This window comes from Equus przewalskii, chromosome 11 (genome assembly GCF_037783145.1).
Source record: "Equus przewalskii isolate Varuska chromosome 11, EquPr2, whole genome shotgun sequence".
In the NCBI taxonomy this organism is placed as follows: domain Eukaryota; kingdom Metazoa; phylum Chordata; class Mammalia; order Perissodactyla; family Equidae; genus Equus; species Equus przewalskii.
The window spans coordinates 12469961-12497684 of record NC_091841.1 but is presented as its reverse complement, the minus strand read 5'-3'; the positions used below and the strand labels follow the sequence as shown (position 1 = coordinate 12497684).

At 34.9% G+C, this 27724-nt stretch overlaps 1 protein-coding gene across 9 annotated transcripts in view; it reads left to right on the top strand.

Annotated features, from left to right (window-relative positions):
- LOC139074335 (ubiquitin carboxyl-terminal hydrolase 25-like) overlaps nucleotides 1-27724 on the top strand; it is a 126228-nt gene that overhangs the window by 48218 nt on the left and 50286 nt on the right. For 3 of the 9 annotated variants that reach the window (XM_070563880.1, XM_070563883.1, XM_070563879.1), the window contains exons 2-4: nucleotides 988-1111; nucleotides 12110-12272; nucleotides 21010-21097. In XM_070563880.1, coding sequence (XP_070419981.1) covers nucleotides 988-1111; nucleotides 12110-12272; nucleotides 21010-21097 — 375 coding nt within the window. Of the gene's footprint in view, nucleotides 1-8; nucleotides 28-856; nucleotides 1112-12109; nucleotides 12805-18272; nucleotides 18612-21009; nucleotides 21098-23884; nucleotides 26885-27724 lie in introns of those variants that run through there. The other 6 variants (XR_011523850.1, XR_011523847.1, XR_011523849.1 and 3 more) reach the window with 6 other exon arrangements.

Below are 27724 nucleotides of genomic sequence, written 5' to 3'. Positions count from 1 at the left end.
GCAAAATCCCAACCACACAAAGATAAGGTAATAACAGATATGGTTTTTTCTTTCTCATCATATTGTTTTATAATCCCCTACTTGGCAACATATTATGGTTCTTACCATTGTTTAAACAATAATGTGAGTATTATTGGCATCTTTTGGGTTAAGGAAATTGATGAATATCTACTGGGAAATTGGTTAAAAAGTGTTTTTTCTGTAGGTGGTAATAGTTGTAGCCTTTATTCTTTGGAAAAAGAATACTTATAGCATCAAAACTATTTTCTTTGCTTAGTGTATTTCTTTTTGTGAAATGCAAACTTTTTTTAAATTAAAATTATTTAGTAAACTGAATGATTATTAAATAATTCAGATGGTAGAGAAGTGTTTGAAATAGAAAGTGAGGGATCCTTACACTTCCTCCTCCATAACCCTCTTCATCAGACTTAGCCACTGTTAACAATTTGGCACGTTCTTCCAGACTTTAAAACAATGTGGATATGAACGTATATGTATCTGCGGTCAGTTAGTTTCTGGAACATGATTTTTGGGAGCTCAGTTGTTAGTTGTTGTACTTTGACAGACAGCGTCTAGGGGGTCGTGTGGAGGAACTGTGACGTGTGGACATTTGGATTAACTTCCAAAAGCGGAAATGCAAGTGTTTAATTACGTTAATTTCAAATTGTTTTGGTAAAGAAATTTTTTAGCAGTCTTTCTGCTTATTATATACTTTTAATCAGGGACTTCATAGTAAATATTGTTTCCTCTGTAATGAAAAATATTTATGCCCTTATTGCTTTTAGCTATATTTCACAGAGAGGAACAGTGTTTCGAAGTATGTTCCATTTAAAATGTTCGTATTCTCTTCAGAAAGGATCTTATAGAGAATTGTGTTGGTGCTGACTTTGGTTTGAAAGGGTATAGTGGGTGTAAAATCTCCATGATAAGAATTACCTTTCATTCTGTTTGACTTTCCATTTTGAGACAGTTAGTTTTGCTTTTCAGATGTGATTGATCTCACTGGAGATGATGAAGATGATCTTCAGAGAGCAATTGCCTTGAGTTTGGCGGAATCAAACAGGGCGTTCAGGGAGACTGGAATGACTGATGAGGAGCAAGCCATTAGCAGGTAAAAACCTAATTTATATAAAGTGGATATAAGTTCTATTTATAATAGAAATAATAATTGGCTTTAATTAATTTCAAGAGGCACAAAATATACTTTGTTATTCTAAATAAATTATGAATATATTTCAGTATTTTTTTTATATTTTATGTAACCAAAATTTTCATTTTCTAGTTCCAATTGCGTTTGAAGCTTAGATTTTTAGGACTTTGGAGTGGCATTATGGGCACTAAATTTAGGTGTATGTTTCAATGTTTCTCTGATTTTTTTTTTCCTCCTAATCCCTTTTGGATACATCGTCCAATTCAATTTATAGTCTTTTATAGAAGGCGTCTGCAGACATTTTCCTGTAAAAGGCCAATGGTAAATATTTTAGGCTTTGTTGACCATATGGTTTCTGTTGCAGTTACTCAGTCTGGTGTTGTAGTAGAAAAGCAGTTATAGATAATACATTATTTAATGAGTGTGGCTGTGGTCCAGTAAATCCTGATTTACAAAAATAGGCTGCCAGCTGGATTTGGTCCATGGGCTGCAGTTTACCAACCTCTGATCTATAATATGGTAGTATGTTTATAGGGGTTTTTTTTTTTTTTAAAGAATTAGGCAAGATTCTAAGAGATGTGATAAAATGCATCTTTTGATTTAATAAGGAAAACTTTTTAGTTTAAAGCAATTTGATCTACTGAAGGATCAAATAAATAAATTTGATTTTATCACAAAAGAATGTTGACTAAAAAAAACTTTAAATTATAACTAGCTGCAGTCATGTGCTGCATAATGAAATTGTGGTCAATGATGGACCGCATATATGATGGTGGTCCCATCAGATTAGTACCATATACCCTAGGTGTGTAGGAGGCTATACCATCTAGGTTTGTGTAAGTACTGTCTAGGATGCTCACACGATGGCGAAATCACCTAATGATGCATTTTTCAGAATGTATCCCTGTCGTTAAGTGACGCATGACTGTGTAATCTTCTAAACAACTCTTTGCAAGCAGTGATAACTCTGTCTTACTGAAGAAGAAATATATCTTTTAAGAGGTTAAATGATTGTCCAAAGGTACGCAGCTAAGATGGGTCTTACGACTCCAGTGTTCTTTTCTCTGTCGCAGAGTTGTTTGGTAGCAGAATGTGCCAGCTTCCTCACATAATTTCCCTTGGCACAGTATCAATAGTATATTTCTTTCTAAGTAATCTGAGATTACTGTATCGTAGGAGTTGTCTCAAAATGCTATGTTTAGCAAAGGCACATAATTTTTATTAGTAATACTTTTTAATGTTTTTAAATGATACTTCGGAAAGTACTTTTTAAGACATTATTTTAAGATGGAAAGACAATTAAAATTCATTATTCTCTTTCATTGCAGTTAATAGTATTTAACACCAGTAATTTTAAATGAAAGCCAAAAATACATAAACTATCTTTAGACATTTTAGTTAGGCTTATTTTGTAAAGGATTTGGAGAAATTATAAAATTAGGTTTTGTCTTAAAGAAATAGATTGGAATGAAATAATTATCTTGAATATTATAAAACTTGACAGTACTTCAGCTTTGTTGAGAAATATTTGAATCATGAAATACATGAGTTGGATTTCATATTTAAGGGGAATGATCTATTATGTAAAAAAGAGGTAAAACAGAATATATACTGTGTTACAAATATTATTTTAAAGAGTGTACTTTTTATGAATTTATAGTAGTATATAAATTTTAAAAACTCTGGAAGCTTATATACCAAATGGTATCAGTAGTTTTCTATTATGTGTTTTCTAATTAAAAGAACATGTACTAATTAATTAGATAATAAACAGTAGAAATAACTTAAAAGTTAAGGGATTAAAACTATTCCTAATCTGTTACTAAGTTCAATGTATATGTTATATATTGTTTTAGATACTTATTTTTGTCCAAATGGAAAAGAAAATAAGATAATGCTCTTTTTTATTCTTGGTCTTTTACATTTTAATGTACTTTTAAAATAGTATATATTTTATAAATACTTTTATTGTAGATAACATTACAGAGATTTGGCATAGTGTAATATGCTGTAAAATTTTACATAAAATTATACTCTGTGGAAGTAAAAAGTCATATTAATTTACTGTTGCTAAATGTTATTTTTTTGTTATGTGTAAGTTTTATAATTTACAGTTAACAGTGTCAAATGCAAAATAGGCAGTTAATAAGCACATATGTAAATCACATTGTATCAGTAAAAAGGAAATGTCAGGATTCTAGCTAAACATTTAGCAAAGATGTGTTTGTTTCTATGGGTTTTATTAAGGCTTGGAAGTCTAAATTCGAAAGGGAAAATGATGCAAATTATATATCATGCTTAAAAGTAAATTTAACTACTTGTTCGTTACCCAAGTTCATATGACAAAATCTTGCCAAAATAAAATCCTAGAATCATCTGACTGTGGTTATATTTCAATAGATATACTTTAATATGAATTCACACAATTGGAATACTACATTATTATGTATAATTAGATGAGATAAAGCCTATCTTTTTATATCTTACAATCCTGTGTTTAGGCATTCATAAATTTCATGGTAAAATTTTTTAAGTTGAACATCTTGGAAGTGTAATTCTTAATATAATTACTCCTTAATGTCTGCATTGGATGTATTATATTATAGTTCTCTCTTGGTTGTCATTGCTTAGATAGAGAACAAGTAGAGTATGGTTAGTTGAAATTTACTAATGAGCTACATTGGGACTGGTTTGTGTCTCTGGCATATTTCTTGTGAAAATGGCTTGCCTCGTGAAATGACTTTGAACTAGCTGGATAGAAGGTAGGGCTAGGTTCTAGTTAAAACCGTTACAAAAAACACATCTCCAACTATTTCAAGAAATATAGTAGACTAAGACACATTTTCTAGTGGAAACAACCAGAATTTTGTGTTGTTTCTGTTGGATATAAAATATTGTAAAATTTTACTGAAATCAGGGTGAAAGCAGGAACCCAAAGAAGTAAGTTCAGCACACTGAAAGTCAGTTTTTGACATGATAATATTTGCTTGTATATAAATTGGCTTATGTGTATAAACTTCAGTTATGATATCCTTGTTGAACGTGGAAGAAATAAGTCAAAGAACATTGTGTATGGTAAGGAACTTTAATAGGAGATCTTGCCCCTTATTAAGTTGTTTGTCAAAGGGTGACATATTCACAATAAGGGTAAATCAGAAGTATCCCCCTCTTTCAGAACTCCTAGAGCACTACAAAGATGGTTACCTTGGCTCTGAAGGGTGCTGTTGGAGGTGATGAGACTTGCCCCTGAGAAGTTGTACCATGTTTCGCAGCTAATTTGTGTCACTTCAATGGTCCAATAAATACCGACTTGGGAATTTAGTTTTAAATGGTGTTGGATTTGTGTTGTCCATAGGTCCTGGCAGAATCAAAAATGCGTTCTCTCTCTAGGAAGTTGTCTTTATCCTTGGCCTCAAAGAATCCCCTTCAGTAACTTTAGAAGTTCTGCAAGTTCCACTAGTCAAAATTACCAAGCATAATTGGAAAAAAGTCACTGTGAGAATCAGCAAAAATAATAGGCAGCAAAAATGCGCTCATGTGTTTAGATATGGTGATCGATAGAACTATACTTTAGCTTTTAAAGGAGACAAGAAATGCTTGAAAATATGACCTGACAAATTTGAAAAAGAACTGAAAATATATTCTGAAAATGAAAACCAGAATTACTGTAGTAAAACAAAATGTACAGGACCTAGGTTTAATAGCAGATTGGATGTAGTTAAAGGACATATTAGGAGACTGGAAGATATATGAGGAAAAATTATCCAACTTCTAAGACAGCTAAAAAGATGGAAAATATGGAGAAGAAAGTGAGTAGGTCTAACACACATTAATTGGTGTTACACACGAGGAGAGGAGAGAGTGGGTTAGTCAAAATTTAAAGAGAGAATCACTGAGAATTTTTCAGAAGTGAAAAGATAACCTGTAATTTCATGAGGCCCAACAAATGGCAGTCAGGAAAATTAAAAGAAACCGTTACGCAGATTCATTATAGTGTTAGTCCAGAGCACTTAAGACTGAGAAAATCTTGGGCCAGCCCTGGTGGCCTAGGGGTTAATTTTGGTGTGCTCCTCTGTGGCGGCCTGAGTTCAATTCCCAGCTGTGAACCTACATCACTCCTCTGTCAGTGGCCATGCTGTGGTGGAGGCTTACATACAAAAAGAAGAAGATTGGCGACAGACTTTAGCCCAGGGTGAATCTTCCACAGCAGAAAAGAAGAAAAAAAGGAAAAGACTAAGAAAATCTTAAAAGTTTTCAGAGAAGAAAGGTGGAAGTATCCTAAAGTTAGTGACAAATGAAACAAATTGACGCAGCAATAAGACACATGAAAATAAGAAAATGATTTTCAAAAATGAATGGAAAGAAAATAACTGCCAGAATTTTATACTCTGAAACTGTGTGGGGTAGTCTCACCAAGGCACTTTTCTTTGTGATTAAGGTTTCAAGGGCAGTTCTGAAAGACAAAGATTATTACTATCCCTCCTGTTTCCATGTTTCCTACACCCCTAGACGTGGGGTGCTTATATTGCCTCCACTGCCACAAAATCTGTGTGTCCCAGTAATTTTACCTTTTTTCCCAGTAATTTCCTACTTGTACCTGACTTTTCCTCCAGAAGGGCAGGTACAAGAGGAACAAAGACATTTTTATAAAATTAACACGGACTCGTTGTGCCTCCCACTTTGCCACTGTAGGGGAACTAGGTGAGCAGTGTACTCAACCAAATAATGGTTATCTTTGCATTCTAAGACCATTCAGTTCAACACAGAAATCCAGGTATCTGAACTGGAGTTAAGTCTGGGAGCCTCCTGGAGGGTTTACCAACCAGGACAGCCTAGAGTTGCCCTTTGGAGAAAGAAAAGAGTATCATATCCAGGAATGGTTAGGGTAGAATTCTGAATTTTTAAGTTGGTCTCCAAAGCTCCTCTCATTTTCATTCTGATCATTACCTGGGAAGCAGCTGTGAGGGGGAGCTGCCCTAAGAATATGTGTGGAACAGGAGTAAGTGAGGGAGGCAATTACAGCCTTTTTAAAGTTGATTTATGAGGAGAATTCTAATGCTCAACAATACCAGTTGTCTGGATGATAGGGAGCATAGGAGGTCCATTGACTGCTTTGACTATCATTCCTTTTTGAGTGTTTTTTATGGTAAGAGGTACACCAGTGTCAGATTACAAGTGGTCTGGAATGGTTGAAAATATGAAGCATATTAGTTCTAAGGGCCAGAGTTGCCTGATCAGACTGGAACAGCACGAGTGTCACTTGAAAAAGTGTCAACAACACTGAAGTACCACTGATAGTCCTAAGAAGGATTGGGGCAGGAGGGGGCTGTTCAAAGGTTTGATATAGTCAGTCTGCCAGGAGTGGGCAGCCACACCCCATGCAATGTGGCCTCCTTCACCATGAGAGAAACAGGTCAACTTTTGGCAGGAGTCACATGTCTGACATGCAGTGGTAGCTTCTATGTTAGAAACAGAGAGTCCCTTAAATGGTACTTAGTATATGATTGTGGACATGTTGCTGTGGTGGATGTGATGATAGATTGAAGCAATGGTGGCGATCTGGGTAGTGCAAGCTCGAAAGTCATCTCATTAGAGAACAGGCACCGCTGTATATCCATCACAATGGCTAAAATTAAAAAGACTGACAATACCAAGTGTTGAGCATGTAGAGCAACTGGAACTGTCATAGACTGTTGGTAGGAATGAATAATGGCATAACCACTTTGGGAAACTGGGAATTTCTAATGAATTTCAACACATACTGTGCTAGGACTTAGCATTTCCACTCCTAGGTGTGGACCCTTGAGAAAGGAGTGTAGAGTAGCTTTATTGATAATAACTAAAAACTGAGCGACCAAATATAAGAACAGAATAGTAAACAATGGGTGGTATATTCACACAATGGAATAGTAAGCAATATAATGGAAAACATTTTCCTGGTACTGGCAAAAATGTGGAGGAATCCTCAAAGCAAAATGCTGAGTGAAAGAAACTTGACATAAAAGAGTAACTGCTGTGTGATTCCGTTTACGTGATGTTTAAGGACAGGCAGAACTAATTTATGGTGATAGAAGTCAGGATGGTGATTATTGAGGGATGGAGAAGACGGCACTGTTGGCTGAAAAAGGGCATGAGAGGCTTTGCTGGAATAATGGAAATTTTCTATATTTTCGTCTGTGGTGGTCACATGGGTGTATACATACCTAGAAAAATTTCACTGAACTGTCCATTTAAGATTTCTATATCTTATTATATGTAAATTATCCCTAAAGTACTGCTACCAAGAAAAAAAGAACATTTAGCTATGTTGATTAATAATCAATATAAAAAAATTATATTTCTATGCATAAGAAAGAATGAGAAAGTGAAATTTTAAAAGCTACCATTTAAAACACATAAAACTATTAAAGACCAGGAATAAATCTAATAAGAAATGTGCAAATACTCCAAGAAAATTGTTAAATATCATTGAGACACATTAATGAATATGTAATGATTGGAAATATAGTCTATTTCACAAATTGGAGGACCGAACGTTGTAAAACTGATCAGTTCTCCTTAAATTGACTTACAGTTTAGTGTGATCTAATCAAAATACCAATAGGTTTTTTTTTTTTTCTTTTAAGACTGGCACCTGTGCCAACATCTGTTGCCAGTCTTTTTTTCCTTCCCCCAAAACCTCTAGTGCATGGTTGTATATTCTAGTTGTGGCACGTGGGACACCGTCTCAGCATGGCCTGATGAGTGGTGCCGTGTCCTTGCCCAGGATCCGAACTGGCGAAACCCTGGGCTGCTAAAGTGGAGCGCGGGAACTTAACCACTCAGCCCCAGGCCAGGTCCCGCAATAGGTTTTTTTGAAGGCAGTCAACAAGATGATTCCCTCCACTCTCTTTCTCTCCTTCTCTCCCTCACTTCCTGCTTTTTTCTTTTCTTTTTGGATGATCTATACAGCTTAAATGATAATGCTTGTTTTCCAGTGAGTATGCTGCTTCCCCAAAATGGACTTAGATAATCTAAAGTGGAATGTTTTCAAGATTACTGCTATAATTCGGTTTAAATAACAGTAGAAAACAAAGTAAAACAAGCAAACCCTCCCCCCCCCCAATCACTGCAATAAAATTTCACTGGGAAGGTGAACATTTACCCTAAGTTCTCTGAACATTCAGTATGGGAGAAAAAGAGACACAAAACATTTTGTCGTCTTTTTCTATTGCTGAATGCCATGGTCATGACCAGTGTTGGGAAGATAAGAAAGCAGGTGATGTGTAGGGGGTTTGGTTTTTGATTGTGGCTTTTGGGGTTGCCTCTCTGGGCATTTTGTTATAAGCTGTTTCTGAGCTCTCTGAGATTTGCATTGTTTTTTGTTTTTCCTTTTTTTTCTTTCTCTCTCCTGGCAGCTTTAATGCCTAGAATATAGTTATTGCATACTCTTTACTAGTTTAAAGCCTGGCTGGTATCACTGGCTTTAGTCTGGTGAGTCCAGGGAAGGGACCCTTATGTAGAAATTGGCGTTATAGAAAGTTTATGTTCATTAAACCAGTACTGGACTATAGAAGGGGTCAAGGGCTTGGGAATAGAGTAATATTTAGCTGGAGATGGGCTTTAGCTAAAAAATAAGAGAGGTATAGCATCATCTAACATCTTAATCATCCATTTACTTTAAACACTCGTTTAGCCCCTATATTTATCATGTAAGCTCTAGCGAAGAAACAGATCTGTGTTTCTACCCTCCACATGCTAATGGGAGAGACTGAGTAATTAATAAATATTTTTGGTGCAGTGTAATAGATGTGTTTGTAAAGTCCTTCATGATCCTGGAGGAGGCGGTAGGAGGAAACCCACTGAAGCATGTTGTAAGTCCCCGGTGATACAAAACTGAATGAGTTGTAAGCTCTAAATCAAGGAGATCACAAAGTCATGGCATTCTTTCATCCACCGTCTTTTAGTACCATAATTTCACCATATGGTGTGGCTAAGGAATTTATAATAAACCTATTTCTTTAACACCTATACTTTTGTGATAATGAATGATATTTACCATATGACAGAATTGAGTTATATGAATAATTATATATATGTACACATATACACACAAAATATAATTTAGGAAATGGATATTCTTTTATTTTTGTATCTTAGGTAACTTTGAGCAGCAATGAGCATGTATCTCTTGAGTCCTAATCAAACAGTTATTACAGTTTGTACCTAATTTTACCTCTGTAAAAAAGGGTACATAGGAATGCTGGGGAGATGGTATCTTCAATTTATATCCTTGACTTTCTTTCCCTTCCCACTTGCTTTGAGGAATAGTATAACAAACAGTGCAGGCAAGCTACTTGGTCCTAGAAAGTACATTTGAGGCCATACATTCTCCCAGTCCTATGGGGAGAGATTAGGCAAGGGAACCAAAAAGTTTACGTAAGTTAGCTCATTCCATTAATGTAATGTTTAACATACAAATTTGTGTGTAAACATACAAATCAAGAGGTGTATTTTCTTTGTAGGAGAGGGGCAGAAAAGGAGGGTGAGGGAATTGATTGCATCAAAACATTAAAAAAAACCTTCCTGGATTTTAGTAATCTTAACCAGATCTAGAATAAGAAGAATATCATTATCTCAGGGCAGTCTGGATTGTAGATTTGGGTTGGGTCGTTGACATTTGTGGGCAACATGAGACCTAGTTTAAGTCAATCTGGTCTTGAGGCTGAATTTCCTTTTGTTATTACTTCGTGTGACTCATATATGCATTTTAATTTTTGCAGATTGGGTGTATTTTGTAGAAATTAGGTATTCTCATGTTTTTCATAACAAATGTCTATGTGACCCATTGCCTGGTCGTTATGATGGATGTGATCTGGTCTGTTGACATTATTAAGGGTTCATTTCTTAGTGGTATTTTATTATAATAGTAGGTTAAAAATATGTAATGGTAGAGGTTTATCCACCAGGAGATTCAGGATTGAGTGTAGTTTTCCTAGACTTTTGACCAGTTTATACTTTTACAGTATGTTGTAGAATCCTCATTTTAAATGGTGATTGTACATGCCCACAGGTGCTGGTCAATTGCCGGATGCCTCTTCTCTCTCTTGTATATGACCTCTGGCACTAATTCTTCTTTCCTGTTTGTGGTATTGTTGCTTCTTCCCCCAGAACTCATTGCTTGTTTTTGTTCATTCATCTTGAATTGCCAAGATACAAATAAGATTCCTTTATTTAAACTTCTAAATGTACATGTGCATTACAAAAGGAACAAAACTTTCAAATGAAAACACTCCCGTTTGTGAAAGTCAATAAGAAATTAAATATACCTTTCTATATACAGCAGTCTTTGTGTTACATATACCTTTTGCATACTGTTAACTTTTCTCTTTTGAGCATAACCTAGTTGCTTTGTACATAATCCACTGTATTATTGCTCTTGTTTTGTATTATCCTGAACTGTGCCGTTGAACAGTAGGAAGCCTCTCAAGTTGGCTCTGACTTTTTATCTTCCCTTAGGTTCTTGAAAACTTGCTTTCTGGCCACAGTGGGATGTTCTAGATAAATTCTGGTTTTCTTCTGACCCAATTTATCTACCTAAATACCTTCCAAGAAATTCTGGTATACTTTAGTAGTAAATAGTTTAAGAGAAAAAGCCCAGGGGTGGAGGGTGCATGTGAGAGTTAGTTTTGGGGCAGAGAATACTGCTGCTAATGATGGATCACACTTAAAAGTGACAGAGGTGTAACCTGTTTATTTTTAAGTATATAAGGTTACTTTGACCTTTACATTTTAACAACTGTTGTTGTTACTTACTTTTTTTTAGTATGTGGTTTCGTTGTGTCCCAAAGAAAGACTTTATTCTATATTCACATAAGTTATTTTAAGTAATGATGATTTGGAGTCCTATTACATTGTGTCTAATGTCATGTTGCAAATACTGCAGTGAGAGCTAATACAACAATTCACTTTTTCCCCATCATTAAGAAACATAGCTATATTATTTTGACATTGATCTAGTCGGGCAAAATCTTGAGCATAAAGATGATGTAGCATGAATGAGATTATCTCAGGAAGCCAAAAAATTGGAAAAACTCATTCTTGCTGAGGTTTTTGTAATTAACATAAAATGGGTTAAGACACCTGAATATTACTTAAGGCTTATTTAGAACACTAAGTAACACATGTCTTGAGCAGGCAGTTTTCCAGCATGTAATTACTTGCTTAAGAGCAAGAAAAACGTCATTGAGCAAAGTAGCATTACTCTTGCTGCGTTTAGATATATTTAAGATATTCTGTAGGCTGAGTTTATTTTCAGGAGGTTAACCTTTTATTATTCTGACGTGTAGATATTTGTTTCACTAGATTTTTCGCTAGGCAAACTTTTGGGTGAAGAAGTGAACACTAAGTATTCTCTGCCTTTATTTAACTGTCATAGAGTCATAGATATCTAGAACTGAAAAGAATCCCAGAGTTTACGTTATTTAACATTTTTTATAGGCAAGGAAATTAATGGTCAGAGGAGTAAAAGTGCAGTTTGTCCAGTTTTTGATGTTTTCTTGATGATTCAAAGTAATTGTTATAAAAACTAGTCATTATGTTATATTTTAAATATATACTTTAATAAAGTGATTACTCAGAAAACTTGTCTAGGTGCTATATTCCTGGTACTAAACTTGTAATTGGTTGACATAATTTAACATACTTTCTATATTATGTAACATTGTCTTTTTGTGTTTGGAATTTCATTTTTCTGAGGAAAACTGCATGTCTCTTGATCTGTTGGCATTGCCGCTGCTATATTCTTAAAGAAAGCTAACCTCTACTTGAGTAAAGTTGGCATTAAATATTACTTCCTCAAATACGTTATCCAGAGCTTAAGTAATTAAAATAGTTAGTTTGTGATATGCTATTTCCTAGGGTACGGCACTAGATTAATACTTTATTTTTCTTTTCATCATTTTCTCCCCATGGCTTAAGAGTTCTTGAAGCCAGCATAGCAGAAAATAAAGCCTGTTTGAAGAGGACACCTACGGAGGTTTGGAGGGATTCTCGAAACCCTTACGATAGAAAAAGGCAGGACAAAGCTCCTGTTGGACTAAAGAATGTGGGTAATACTTGCTGGTTTAGTGCTGTTATTCAGGTAAGGGTCTTTTTGCAGATCTTATTTGGTGGGCACGATAGCAATAGAAACTGGCTTGGGGTTGTGTTTCTTTTAAGTTGTATACTTGAAACATAACTGCAGGCTAAGTTTTAATATGCCTTTCTATCTAATAAACTAGTTTGGGGATTGCAGTATTCCCCACCCCACTCTGTTCCTTCTCCCAGTATGGAGTTTTAACAATAGAGTACTATCTGTGCTTTATTTGAAATTATTTTGAATTAATTTCCCCTCCTTCCCGGCTAAGAATTGTTGTCAGAATGTAAAGAAAATATTTTTGTATGTCTTGCAAATTAAGGGAAGGATGTAACCAAGATGTGAAATTAGAACTGCTTCTTTTGTGATTAGATTTATTTGTATATAATGGAAAGTGTTATTCATAGAATTATAGTCATTTAAATACTATTTTTAATACAAGGAAGCATTTCATTTGAGGAGGGTATAGATTGGCAGATAATTCTCAATGTATAGGTGAAAATGATGTAAAGAATAAATATTGATGACTCAAGAATAACACATGTTCCTTCTAACTTGGGAAGCCCTTAATGGAATGTTTTTTGAGCCCCTTATTCTAAAATGAAAAATCTTTGTATGCATAGATATCTGTCCTCTTCTCAATTTTAACTAATTTTCTTTTCTTTTTTTTCTTACTCTTTTATGTGATGACTATTGTCATAATTCTTTACCATTCTCAGTTAGACATTAATAATGTTATTAGATTGCAAAACCTTAACAATCTCCTTAATCTATGAATAATAACCCTTTAGGAAAATTAATATTTATGTTTATTTTGCTAATACAGTAGAATTGTAGCTTATTAATTAGTGTTCCTGATGAGTACTTTTTAAATCATTAGATGTAGGGGCCGGCCCAGTGGCACAATGGTTAAGTGCGCATGTTCTGCTTCTCGGCGGCCCAGGCTTCGCCGGTTTGGATCCCGGGTGCAGACATGGCACCACTTGGCAAAAGCCATGCTGTGGTAGGCGTCCCACATATAAAGTAGAAGAAGATGGGCATGGATGTCAGCCTTCCTCAGCAAAAAGAGAAGGATTGGCAGTAGTTAGCTCAGGGCTAACCTTCCTCAAAATAAATAAATAAATAAATAATAAAATCATTGGATGTCTATGCCACTTCTTTTTATATTAAAAATATCTCTTCATTTGTAGCTTTCCAAACCTGTATGTATGACAGTGTAAATTTTCATGTGATATTAAAGCAGCTAACTTGGTTATGTAGTTCATTTTCTATAAGGTTAATTGTGTTCTGTAGGATATTAATTTGTAATTTTACCATTTTTTCCACTTCAGTGTAATAAATTTCAACTTTTTCCCCCACTTTTTTTGCTTCTGGCACATGATACCATGCAATTTGAATTCCTTTAGCTTTCTGGATTTATGCCTCACTCTTCAATATACTATGGTAAACACTAGTTAGCATGTAGTATGTATGTATATTTGTTTTCCAAGCTCTTGAAATATTAAGGAATACCTGGATTAACCTAAATCTGTAATAATAGCTTTGTTCCTAGCCTTGATTACACATTAATTATTCACTTACATCCCAACAATATCTAACATTTTCTTTGCTATCTTAGAGTCTCTTAGATCTTCCTGATAGGCTATCTTGCTTTACTTTACTTGCACTATTAGTAAGGGGTTTTACATTTCACTGTCCAATCTAAATTTTATAATTTAGACATCATTTTAAAATATGAAGCTCACTATGAAGGCTGTGATCTGAGTGTTCATGAATATGCTTCGCTGCCTCTATTTGGACAAGTGGATGCTATCTCTGCACTATTATGGCCAATAAGTGAGGCTCATTGATTAGACGCTTCTCTTAGAAAACTTTAAGAAGAAAGAAAGTACTTGGAAATAATCAATATTTGTTTGTTAGAAGAGGAGTTCTTTATTTTTCCACAGCGTATTGTAAGAGGCCTGTTTGAAATGATAACTAAATTACTATTAATAGGTATGGGGATCATAACTTATCATTTTCATAGGCTAAACTCCTCTCATATCTTAATTCAAATTTGAATCAGTTGTCTATCTATTTCTATCTTAAGTGTTATTTGCTGACCTTAGATTTTGCTTTACATTTCAAATTTTTGGTGTTTTTTGGTAGAGAGCAGAATGAACTAGAAAAATCGCTTGTTTTCAAAATTTGAAGTAATTTTACTAATTTTTAAGTTTTATCTTAGATTAGTGGCTACTTAACTGGTAGCATGGCTTTACCACACTCCTAACATAGGCAAGTATAAGGTTTTTGGAATTACTTATTTTTTCTTTTGGAGAGATTTAGACACCTAGGAGAAGTAACCTCTAACCTTAAAAAATTTGAATTATAGTGAATTATTAAGATATTGACTTGGGGATTTGGAAAAAAATGTTAAGCGTCAAATTTTGGAAAATTGTGGATGGGAAAAAATTTGTCTGAAGATCACTTCGTGGTTTTGTTTTTTTCCTTACTATAATTATTCTATTTTAAGTAGTTTTTTATTTTCATCTCTAGTAATAAAAACTTTTTGTTTTTTCATTTTCTGACATTATTCCTTAATTCCATAGACATAATCTGAGATATAACAGTTTATCATCATAATTGGAACTTCCACTTATGAAAGAAAAGTTGGGCAGGAAGTCTGTATTAGTGTTGGAAGTGTTTTATTATATTTTCCAAAGTGAGTTGGAGCTTGTTCAAACTGTGACGTAAATGTACTATAAAGTTTCAATTACAAAATTTCTCAGGGATGGAATTTACTTAGTTGGCAGGACTTGTAGGAAGCAACTGGGATTCTTTTCCTTCTAAGTATATCTACCAATTATAGAAGGTTACTGAGATTATAAACTGCTAACTTCGGAGTAGGTAGTGGGAGTAGGCTACAAAAGGTAGAGCTTTATTGTACTTGTTCTTTTAGCTATTGGGACCGATAATTTGGGAGAAAAGTGGTAGAGTATCAGAAAGGGATTATAAGAAGCAAAGAGAAGATTTTACCGAGAATAGCTTAAATAGTCTTTTGGATGCTAGCAATATTAGCCTGACTGTCTTTAGATTGAGCATCGACCCCTTATCTAGTCAGGACTGTTTTAATCCTGTTCAAATGAATTTTTATGTAAAAAGTACTAAGTGGGGCTACTTTCTCCACTAGGGTATCCGTGAATGAGGTAGTTATTTAGAGGTATGTATTCTCCTCTCTCTCTAGTTTGGAGTGTAATCCGTAGAGTCTCAGGATGATCCTTAGCACCTTTCCTATTTGGATGCTTCTGAGATGCTCAGAAGTAAGGTGCTCATGCTTCTCAGTTTGCCTGGTACAGTCCAGTTTATTCCTCTTGTAGATCCACTAGTGCCTGTTAATTAGTCATAAAGCCCTCTTTCATCCTTGGATAATGAAGGATATGGTCACCCTACTCATAAATCATGTAACTACAGGTTGACTAAAATACAAGCATCCTGAGGGCAGAGAACATATCTTCTAGGTTATTGTTCTATACCAGTATATAGTACAGTGTCTGACACATTGGAGGAGCCTTTTTAAGTAATTATTGAATGAGTGAGTGAATGAACCAAAAAGGACCATATATTATTTATGGTGGAATTGAAGACTTTAATTGCTTCTATCACCCTAATGCTGTATGGGATTGAAAAGATGTGGCAAGTTTTCAAAAAATCTCAGGATATCATTTAACATGTTTATTCACATTTCTTGCTCTTATCTCTTTTATCTTCATCAAAGAACGTAAGTACATAGTTCAAACAGAAAACCAAAATCCCATAGCAATAAAAGGCTTACAGTGAAAAACAACAGTAATCAGCCTCAAACCTCCCTATCTCATACTCCTTAAAGGCAACTACAGCCACTTCTAGCTGTTTCTCCTATCTCATTTTTCTAAATGACATGCCTTCCTGCTGAGAAGAATGAGGATTTAGCTCTTTCATTTCAGCTACCTAGAATTGCCTTTCCTTTCATCTCCCAACATAACTCATATTACAAGTTAAAAATAGTAAGTGTTGATGTTTTCTGTGACTTTAAATATTACACTGATTTACTACGACTACCCCTTTGAAATCTTTTGTTTTCCTGGAATTGTCAATTGCCATTATTTTTCCTTTCTGTTTTCTATATACTTGTTCTTAAAATTTTCTATATGCTCCAACATCTCTGTTATGGTCTTATCAATAATATGTTTTATTTGCTCGAACATATTAGATCCATTTTTAGGGGGGTTGGGGGAGTACTTTACCACAGAAGATTGCCCTGCCTCAAATCCAGACTGGATTGTGATTCTTTTTGTTTTAAGCACTGTTGCTGGCTTTCCAGAAGCAAGTCTAGAGAAAGGGGATCCGGGAAGGGTCGATTGGGGCTCAGTTTGCGAGTTTTTACTTAATCCTCCTATTTGTAGCCCAGAATCTCATCCCCTCTCCCTACCATGACACACACTGTGACTGATTTTTCTGAACCTCAGTCACTTAAGTTTAGTTATATCCAAAGACTAAACTTTCTGTATCCCACACAAGGAGGTAGTAGTTGTCTGATCTTCTGGGTCTGGGAAGGACAGAGGGATTTGATTGCTCTGTATACAGACTTTCATCTTTTAATCAGGCCATCTACGTTTAGTCCCTACCTTACCTTGAAACTTACGTGGTACCATTTCATTTTTTTTTTAAATCTACCAAGGAGAATTTATCTTGCTTCTCCTTGGTATCCTCCATTACAGACAGTTGATATCTTCCTTTGCTCTCTTGTCATTATTCTTTTTGTTTTCCACAAATTGTTTGAATTCTCATCTCTCATAGCTCTCTGCTGTTAGCAGGAGTTTAGCCAAAGTCCATTTTGGCAAGTGCTCTTCAGAATTCACATTTTAGCTCTAGACTGAATGAAAGGATACTTGTTTTCAGTGTGCATCAATCATAAACACAATTTAGGCAGTAGTGATATTTACCCTTTCCCACCCCTTTTGGAGGAATATGTTGACCACTACTATTATGACTGTGATTTAGAGTACAGAGTGTTTTGGACTTAAAAAAGTTAATTTCTATGATTTGTGTGATGGTCACAAGTTCTACTTCGGGTGATAACTTGTTAGGTTGTTCTAGACCATCTTCTTGACCATAGTTTCCTGGACTGCAAAACAAAACAAAACGAAAACAAAAACAGCTTTTTGAAGACATCACATAACCCTAAAGCAGTGAGTAATTTTGAGGCTAAGCTTTGAGAAAACAAGATGTTCAGAGAGTAAGCTTCACATTTTGGGCTGATTTTATTCTCGAGGCAATTCCAGAAATAGTTCTGAATGGCTGGGAAGCTAAGCAAAGTTTTGCACAGATTTAGAGCCCTAGTAAACACCTCAGACTTTCAGTTAGAATTATAAAGGGCTAGAACCTAGGATTAACTGAGACCCGAAAATAAAGCATGCTTTATAGTTTCTGAATTCCACCTTCATCTCAGAATTGATTGGATGAAATTGATCTTGGATTGCAAATGGCCTCACTCTTGCTTCCTGCCAGAAGCAAATGTAAATTCTTTTGGAAGATAATATCATCATTGAATTTTCTCCAGTTTGTCATGTATAATGTCTAGCACTCACATCAGCTGTAATCAGTCATATCAGCAAATAAGATGTGTCTAAAAATTAATAGAAAATAATGGGCAATAGAAATATGCCTACAGGAAAACCTGAAAATTGAATTGATATAATAACTATTAATATGCTCAAGGAATTAAAAACCAGAATGAGGATTTTTTTTCTTGATTTTTTTTTTTTTTTTTTATTGAGGTCTAACTGGCTTTTAACATTGTGTAACTTTCAGGTGTACATTATTATATTTCAGTTTTTGTATAGATTGCATTGTGCTCACCACCAATAGTCTAGTTTTTATCCATCACCATTCACATGTGCCCCTTTACCCATTTTGCCTGCCCCCTATCCGCTTTTCCTCTGGTAACCGCTAATCTGTTCTCCTTATCTATGTGTGTGTTTGTTTCAGATTGAGAATTTTGATAGAAAACTAAAAACTATTAAAAAAATAGAAATTTTAGAACTGAAAAATATAACAAAGTCACAAAATCAATGGATGAATTATAGCAGCATATTAGAAACAGCTGAAGAGAGAATTAGTCAGCTAGACAGTTGGTCTGAAGAACATTTTCAGATTAAAGCCATGAAATGCAGATAAGAGCATATAAGAGATTTTGAACATGGTGAATAGTACTAACATAGTGTATTTGTGGTTCAAGGGAGAGTAAAAAGAGAATAGGGCAAAAGTAATATTTGAAGAAATGACTGAGAGTATTCAAAACCTAATGAAAGAGATTGAGCTACAGATTCAGGAAGGAATAGGAATCAAGTAGTATGGACATAAAGAATACTGTGACAAGGCATATGATAATAAAATGGAAAAAACTATAGACAAAGAGAAAATCCTAAAAGTAGCCAGTTGGAAAAGATATATATCACCTCTATGAAGGAGCAAAAATAAATCTAACAGCTGACTTCTCAACAGAAATGCGATCTTTAAAGTGCTGGAAATATTAACTGGCCATATAGAATTCTAGAACTAGCAAAAATATTACAAAAATGAAGTAAAAACAATTTTCATTTTAGCAGATGGTGAAATAATTCACCACCAGCAGACCTACACCAGATGAAATTCTACTGGGTGTTCAGGAAGCAGGAAAATGTTCTCCAGCGGGAACTCAGAGCACAGAAATAGGACTGGGATTCTCCTAATTTGTCCATATTCTCTTTCCAATTTAAATTCCTCATAAGAACAGCCCATACTTTGCCCCCTTACTTATATCTCATTTCTTCAGTACTTATTACTGCTGTTCTTCTCCCATTCTACTGAAAAGATGGTTTTCTAATTGACAAATCCAAAGGTTGTTTTTCCTGCCCTTACTTTACTGGAATGTGGCAACCTTTGAGAGTAATGCTCATCTTGTCCTTCTTAAAATTTGCCAGTATTCTTTGATGTGCTTCAGAATCTTCTGTGGTACTTTGTGTCTTTGTTGAGAGGCCCCTGGCACAGGTTCCTTTGAAAGCTCCACTGTTATTCTGATACACAGCTATATGTGAAAGCCCTTGGTTTCTCTACTCCTTTTTCTTCTGTGATCTCATACTCTCCATTTCCCTTACTATTCTTATTTTGTCTTTCTCATCGTTCCTCTGGCTTTTAAATGATTCTTTTTCCCTAGGGTTCTGAGCTTGGTCTACTATTATTGTATTCACATTTTTTCTGATTTATAACGTCTATACTCATTGTTTTAACTTGTAATCACAAGATTGTGATCAGGGCAGAGACTTAATATATTTTATTCTCTTTTGCCTGTCTTCCTTGTGTCTGGCCATGTAGTGAGTGCTCCATAAATATTTGCTAAATGAATAAATAAATGAATTATCTCATGTTCATATTGTTGCATTAAGAAATACTTCCAGATCGCAAGATAACCAAAATGTTTTCCTACAGTTCCTGTTATCAGCTTTATGGTTTTACCTTTCATATTTAGGCCTTTAATCCACATCTATATCTATATATCTATATCTGACTCTATTTCTTATATATACTAGGCCAATTTTCCAAACACCCACCTACTAAACAAAACTTTGTTTTTATTTGTAGTGCCACCTTTATCTATGTGTTAGTCAGTTGGCTAACCCATCTTTACTAAGATTTAATACATCATTGCCTCCTGTCTAGTGATTTTCAAACTTTATCACCTGTGATTCTCAGAAAGGAAGACAGTCTACATTGTAAAACACTTTACATGTACACATGTATATAAAATATATACAAGAAAAATTTTACAAACAATATCCTGTGGTGAATTTACAGTGTATGATATGTTCTGATGTTTTCCATTGCATTTTATTTCATGTTTTAAACATGTTCATCGTGATAACATTAATGGATTATAAGTTATAGTTTAAAAAACAGCTCCAGGAAACCTTCCCACGGACGTCTTTCATATGCTCTCGTTATGCTCTGTATGATCTGAATTAGAGTATCTTGGAATCATATTTCTATTGTTATAATTATATGTGTGTCTCCTTCTAGGTTGTGTGTCTCCTTGAGCACAGAGATAATATGTAATTTCTTTGCTCTGCTATCACTGAGCATCTGATTTATTTATTTATAAATAAATTTGTTTATTTTAAATGAATTAGAATTATTTATAAAATAAATTATTTATCATTATATTATAACAGATAATATAATAAATAATATAATATATTATAATAAATAGTATAATATATTATAATGTAATATATAATATTATTATTAAATAAATTTAAATTATTATAAGTTTATTTGTGCTATATCCTTGTAGAATTGATACGTCTAGATAACTCATAGTGAACATAACGTGTCTGAAAAGTTGTAGACTTTACATTTGTTTATCTTCTATTTTGAGGAAACTGTTAAGCACGTAGTAATATAAAGAAAGCTTTAGTAATATAATATGGTGTGGGGTTTTATTTTTGCATTGTCCATGTATACTTTTCTGCTTTGCAACACAATAAATATTGTTAATGATCAAGAATAGTATGTTAAGGTATAAGAAATTTGACTTTTTCTTGGGGAGAAAATAGTCTTATGCTAATTGCATCTGTTCTGTGTATAAGCAGTATAATTGTCAAAAACAAATCTCTAAGATCCGTCATATTTTTATGGTTTTCTTAGTAGAATTTTCCCTTAGTTATCTTAAATTGTTGTTCTTTTTCAGTCATTATTCAATCTTTTGGAATTTAGAAGATTAGTCCTGAATTATAAAGCCTCCATCACATGCTCAAGATTTACCCCGAAACCAAAAGGTAAAATACAAAAAGATTTTTAAGCAGAGCATGTATGATATGGTCTTCCTGTATTATCTGTGCTTGTTTTAGGAGCACTTGCCCCGTCAAGTGTGAAACAGTGTCAAACTTGAAGGTCAACCCATTAATCTCACTTTAGTAATTGCTTTTTTCCTTCCTTTTGAGTTGTCAAATTTCAGTAAACTTTATAGGTTACAATTTACAATTCAAGGTCTTTCCTCAATTGTCTGCTGAAAACTTGTGTAGAAATCAAAAAGTTTTTCTATTGTTTCTGTAGATAAGCCCTTGAGAAGATTAGTTTTGCACTGGCTGTCTTTGCAGTACAAATGTATAACTTATATTTTGTAAGTTAATGTTGTTAGGCAATATAATGTGAGAGCTCAGACACAGGGCCAGATTGTCTAGGTTCTGGCTGTGAACCTAGAGCAAGTTACGTGATCTGTCTTTGTTCAGTTTGCTTATCTGAAAAGTGTAAGTAACAACAGCAGTTATTTTATAGAGTTACTGTGAGAATCAGATGAGATAAAACACATAAAGGGCATAGAAGGGCCTGGTACATAGTAAGTACCAGATGTCAACTCTTGTCTGTTATTATATTGTTTATATTAGCTTTTAAAAAGATAAGACTTGATTTGCATGCAGAAATTCATACTTAGTGGAAAAAAATTGCTTATGGAGATAGTATGCTTGAGTATAGGGCTTTTCTGGTCTTGTCATTAAAGAATTTGTAGCCCTATAGGGAACTAGTCTCAAAGATATAGAAGTTAAAATTTTAGGTTTCAGTAAAGTCTTGAACTTTGTGTGACCTATTGTTAGTAGTAATGATACATTATTAAACTATAGTTTTCTTTTAGTGTATAATTTTGAAAACTACTTTTACTGTAAACATATGAAACATTTATAATACAAGCCAGTGGGAATATAATTTGATTTATAACTAGCTTTTTAAGCTATAATCGTTGGGCTATAAAATGTCAGGCTGATAAACAAGCCGTTTTTAAAAGGGAACTCAGATCACCTGACAACCCCTCATACCTCCAGAGAAATTAAGAAAAACTCCTTCAATCATTACAGTTTGTACATGAAACTTTTTGGACCTATTGCTTCCTGTTATTGCAGTTTGTTATTATCGGTGGTTCTTTCTTCTGATGTCTCAGTTGAATTATATTTATAATTTATGTGACATTATTTAGAATTATTACTTCTGGTTAGGTATTCATATGTATATTGACCTTTTTTTTATGTTCCGGGATTTTAGTGCTTTACAGAGTTTTAATTTCTCAGTTGTAGCAGATTTTTGGCAAACTGAATCCTCAGTATATATAAAGGATAATATCTCACTTGCAAGTGGGATTTTTGTAGGACTGCAAGATTGGTTTAGTGTTTAGAGTTCAGTGTAATTCACCGTTTTAACAGACTGAAGAAAAAAAACCATATGATTTTCTCAGTAGATGAAGAAAAAAGGATTTGACAAAAGCTAACATCTATTCATGACAAAATCTCTCAGAAGCTAGGAATAGCAAGAAACTTTCTTATCCTGATAAAAGCTCATTTATGACAAATCTACAACTTATATAATATTTAATGTTGGAAAGGCTGAATGCTTTTCTCCAAAGGTCAGGAGCAAGCAAGGATGTCGGCCCTCACTACTTCTATTAAGCATTAGACTGGAGTTCTCAACCAGTTTTATACAGCAAGAAAAAGAAATAACATGCATGTTGGAAAGGAAGACAGAAAGCTGTCTTCTTATGTATATGACTTGACTGTCTATCTACAACATCCTAAGTACTCTCCACCTACAAAAAGATGCTAGAACCAAGAAATGAATTCAGCAATGTTATATGATACAAGGCGAACACACAAAGATCAGTTGTATTTCTAAATACCAGCCGCACACAATTGGAAATTTAAATTAAAAAAATACTTATATACAATAGCATAAAATATGGAATATTAGGGCTAAAGTGGACAAAAGATATATATGAAAACAACAAGATATTGTTGAGAGAGGTTAAAGAAATAAAGTGATATATTATGTTCATGGATCAGGGGATTCAATATTGTTAAGATATGAATTGTCCTCAATTCAATCTATAGATTCAATGCAATCCCAGTCATAATCACAGCAGGCTTTTTTATCGGAATTGACAAACTGATTCTAAAATTTATATCGAAAATCAAAGGATATAGAATAGCCATAGCAATTTAAAAAAGAAAGACAATGTTGGAAGAATTAATTCTCAGGCTACAGTGATCAAGACACTTTGTTATTGGTGAAAAGATAGTCATATAGCTCAATAGAACAGAATAGAGAGTCCTGAAATAGACATACATGTACAGGGTGAATTGATTTGAGTCAAAGTTGCCAAAACAATTCAATGGGCAAAGGGAAAATCTTTTAAATTAATGGTGTCATAGGCAGAAAAATAATTCTCAACTCTTACAGGACACTATATATGGGAAAAGAAATTCATAATAGGGTATAAACCCAAAAGGAAGAAAACCATAGGAATTCTTGAAGAAAACACAGGAGAAAATTTTAGTGTCCTGGGTTAAGAAAAGATTTCTTAAATAGGACAATAAGAAGGCACAAATCATAAAAGAAAAAAGTGATAAAATGGACTTCATCAAAATTAAAAACTTTTAATCTTTGAAAAATTCATACAAAACAAAAAGACAAGCCACAGACTGGGAGAAAATATTCTCAAAACATGTATCAGATAGAGAGTGGGCGGAGCAAAATGGCGGGGTGAGCTGACCCGGGATTCTCTCCCCTCCAAAATACAGCAAAAGATTGGAAGAACTGAATTTCAGAGAATAAACATAATGCCAGCTCGTTAGAGACCTACAATACCAAGAAGGCGGAGATCATAACCTTGCTTACACCCTCGGAGGCGCTGGAACGGTAGGAGAGAACACTACTCCCTCCCCTAGAGTCTGCGATCGCTGCGGCGCGGGTCGGGAAGGAGCGGGGGAGGGGCCGCGCGACCGGGGGATCATCCAGGACTCCTGCCGCTGATTCAGTGGAGACCCGCTGACGGGGGGAAAGCTTCCGTCCGTGGGCACCCTATAAATCAAGGGCCTTGGGAGACCAGAGAACAGAACTGATCTGAACCCAGACCAGCGCGTGTGAGTAACAGCCCCTCCCCCCAGCAAAGCCAGTGGGCGCAGCCATCTTGCCCCAAGGCGGAGAGCTAACACGCCACTCTCGACCCCCATCTAGTGGCGACAGGCTGTAACTGCAACTGAATTCTACCACCATGAGAAAAAACCGCTCCTCTACCATCCAGCAATTTATAAAAGCCCCAGACCAGAAGGAAAACAATAAAAACACAGAATTAAGTCCTGAGGACGTGGAATTAGGTAAACTAAGTGATAATGAATTCAGAGCAGCTATAATCAAAAAACTCAATGAGGTAGAGAGAAAGATAGAGAAACAAGCTGAGTTCTGGAGTTACTTCACAAAAGAGATTGAAATCATAAAGAAGAATCAAACAGAATTACTTGAGATGAAAAACACAATGGACCAGATAAAACAGAATACGGATTCCCTGAATGCCCGTGTAGACAACCTAGAGGAGCAAATCAGCATAATCGAGGACAGACAGGCTGAATGGCGCCAGACACAGGAAGAAAGAGAACTAAGAATTTAAAAAAATGAGGAAAATCTCAGAGAGATAATGGATTCAATGAGGAGTAAGAACATAAGGATCATAGGAATTCCCGAGAATATGGAAAAGGAAAATGGAGCAGAAAGTGTGCTTAACGAAATTATTGAAGAGAACTTCCCAAATCTAGGGATCAACGGAGAAATGTGTGTAGAGGAGGATTTTAGATCTCCTAGATTTGTCAATGTAAAAAGACCCACCGCAAGGCACATAATAGTAAAGTTGGCAAATAGGAATGATAGGGAGAGAATACTCAGGGAAGTAAGGAAAAAAAGAGAATAACCTATAAAGGAGCCCCTATCAGACTGTCAGCCGATTTCTCTACAGAAACCCTACAAGCTAGGAGAGAATGGAGTGATATATTCAAAGCTTTAAAGGATAAAAACCTTCAGCCAAGAATACTCTATCCAGCAAGAATTTCCTTCAGATATGAGGGAGAAATTAAATCTTTTCCAGACAAACAAAAGTTAAGGGAATTTGTAACTAAAACCCTCCATTACAAGAAATCCTCAAGAAGGCTCTCATACTTGAAAAAAGAAAAAAGGGAGAAAGGGGACACAATCCACAGACTAGGGAGGCCGATGGATAGAACCAGAACAGGATAGCAAATATTCAACTATAGCATTAGGGTAAAAATAAGGAAACTACCAAAACAAGGACGATCTTAGCACTCTAACTACAAATTAATAAGACGAGTTGGAATAAAAAATGAAAATAATTATTTAGGAGGGGAAGAGCAAAGGGTCTAAATCAGTATTGGTCGAGTAAGTAAGAGACCACCAGAGAATAGACTATATTATACACGAGATTCTAAATACAAACTTCAAGGTAGACACTAAAATAAAGTACAGAACAGAGTCACAAATCATAGATAAGGAAAAATCTAAGAAACCCAGCATAAGAAATTGCAGAAGTCAATGGGTAGTCTAAAGCACACAGGAAAAGAAACACAGGAAAACAAGATAATGAGTGACAGATTGACAGCATTAAGTCCACATGCATCAATAATCACTCTCAATGTGAACGGGTTGAACTCTCCAATAAAAAGACACAGAGTGGCAAAATGGATTAAAGAACAAGATCCAACAATTTGTTGCCTCCAGGAAACACACCTCAGCCCCAAGGACAAACACAGACTCAGGGTGAAGGGGTGGAGGACAATACTTCAAGCAAATAGCAAGGAAAAAAAGGCAGGTGTTGCAATTCTCCTATCAGACCAAGTGGATTTCAAAATAAGACAGGTAAAGAGAGACACAGAGGGACAATATATAGTGATCAAAGGGACAATTCATCAAGAAGAAATAACGCTTATAAATATCTATGCACCCAACACAGGAGCACCAAGATTCATAAAGCAACTATTAGCAGACCTAAAGGAAGATGTTAAAAACAACACAATAATAGTAGGGGACCTCAACACCCCACTCACATCAATGGACAGATCATCCAGACAGAAAATCAACAAGGAAATAGTGGAGCTCAATGAAAAACTAAAACAATTGGACTTAATAGACATATATAGATCACTCCACCCTGAAGGAGCTGAATACACATTCTTCTCAAGTGCACATGGAACATTCTCTAGGATAGACCATATGTTGGGCAATAAGGCAAGCCTCTACAAATTTAAAAAAATTGAAATAATAACAAGCATCTTCTCAGATCATAGTGCTATAAGGCTAGAAATTAATTACAAGAAAAAAGCTGAGAAAGGCACAAAGATGTGGAGACTAAACAACACAGTACTGAACAAGCAATGGATCATTGAAGAAATTAAAGAAGAAATAAAAAAATACCTGGAAACAAATGAAAATGATAGCATGCCATACCAACTCACATGGGATACAGCAAAAGCTGTATTAAGAGGAAAATTCATCGCAATACAGGCACATCTTAACAAACAAGAAAAATCCCAAATAAGCAACCTTAAAGCACACCTAACTGAACTAGAGAAAAAAGAACAAATGAAGCCCAAAGTCAGCAGAAGGAGAGAAATAATAAAAATCAGAGCAGAAATAAATACTATTGAAATGAAAAAGGCAGTAGAAAGGATCAATGAGACAAAGAGCTGGTTTTTTGAGAAGATAAATAAACTTGACAAACCACTAGCCAGACTTACAAAGAAAAAAAGGGAGAAAGCTCAAATAAACAAAATCAGAAATGAGCGAGGAGAAATAACAACAGACTCTGCAGAAATACAACAGATTATAAGAGAATACTACAAAAAACTATATGCCAACAGAATGGATAACCTAGAGGAAATGGATAAATTCCTGGACTCCTACAATCTCCCAAAGCTCACTCAAGAAGAGGCAGACAATTTGAACAGACCAATCACAAGGAAAGAGATTGAAACAGCAATCAAAAACATCCCAAAGAATAAAACCCCAGGACCAGATGGCTTTCCTGGGGAATTCTACCAAACTTTCAGAGAGGATTTAATACCCATCCTTTTCAAGCTATTCCAAAAAATTAGGGAAGATGGAACACTTCCTAACACATTCTATGAGGCCAACATCACGCTGATCCCAAAACCTGACAAGGACACCACGAAAAAAGAGAACTACAGGCCAATATCACTGATGAACATAGATGCAAAAATTCTAAACAAAATTTTGGCAACCAGAATTCAGCAATTCATCAAAAGAATCATACATCAGGATCAGGTGGGATTCATACCAGGGACACAGGGATGGTTCAACATCCGCAGATCAATCAACGTGATACACCACATCAACAAACTGAGGAATAAAAACCACATGATCATCTCAATAGATGCAGAGAAGGCATTTGACAAGATCCAACGCCATTTATGATAAAAACTCTGAACAAAATGGGCATAGAAGGAAACTACCTCAACATAATAAAGGCCATATATGACAAACCCATAGCCAACATCATACTCAATGGGCAAAAACTGAACCCCATCCCCCTGAAAACAGGAACAAGACAAGGATGC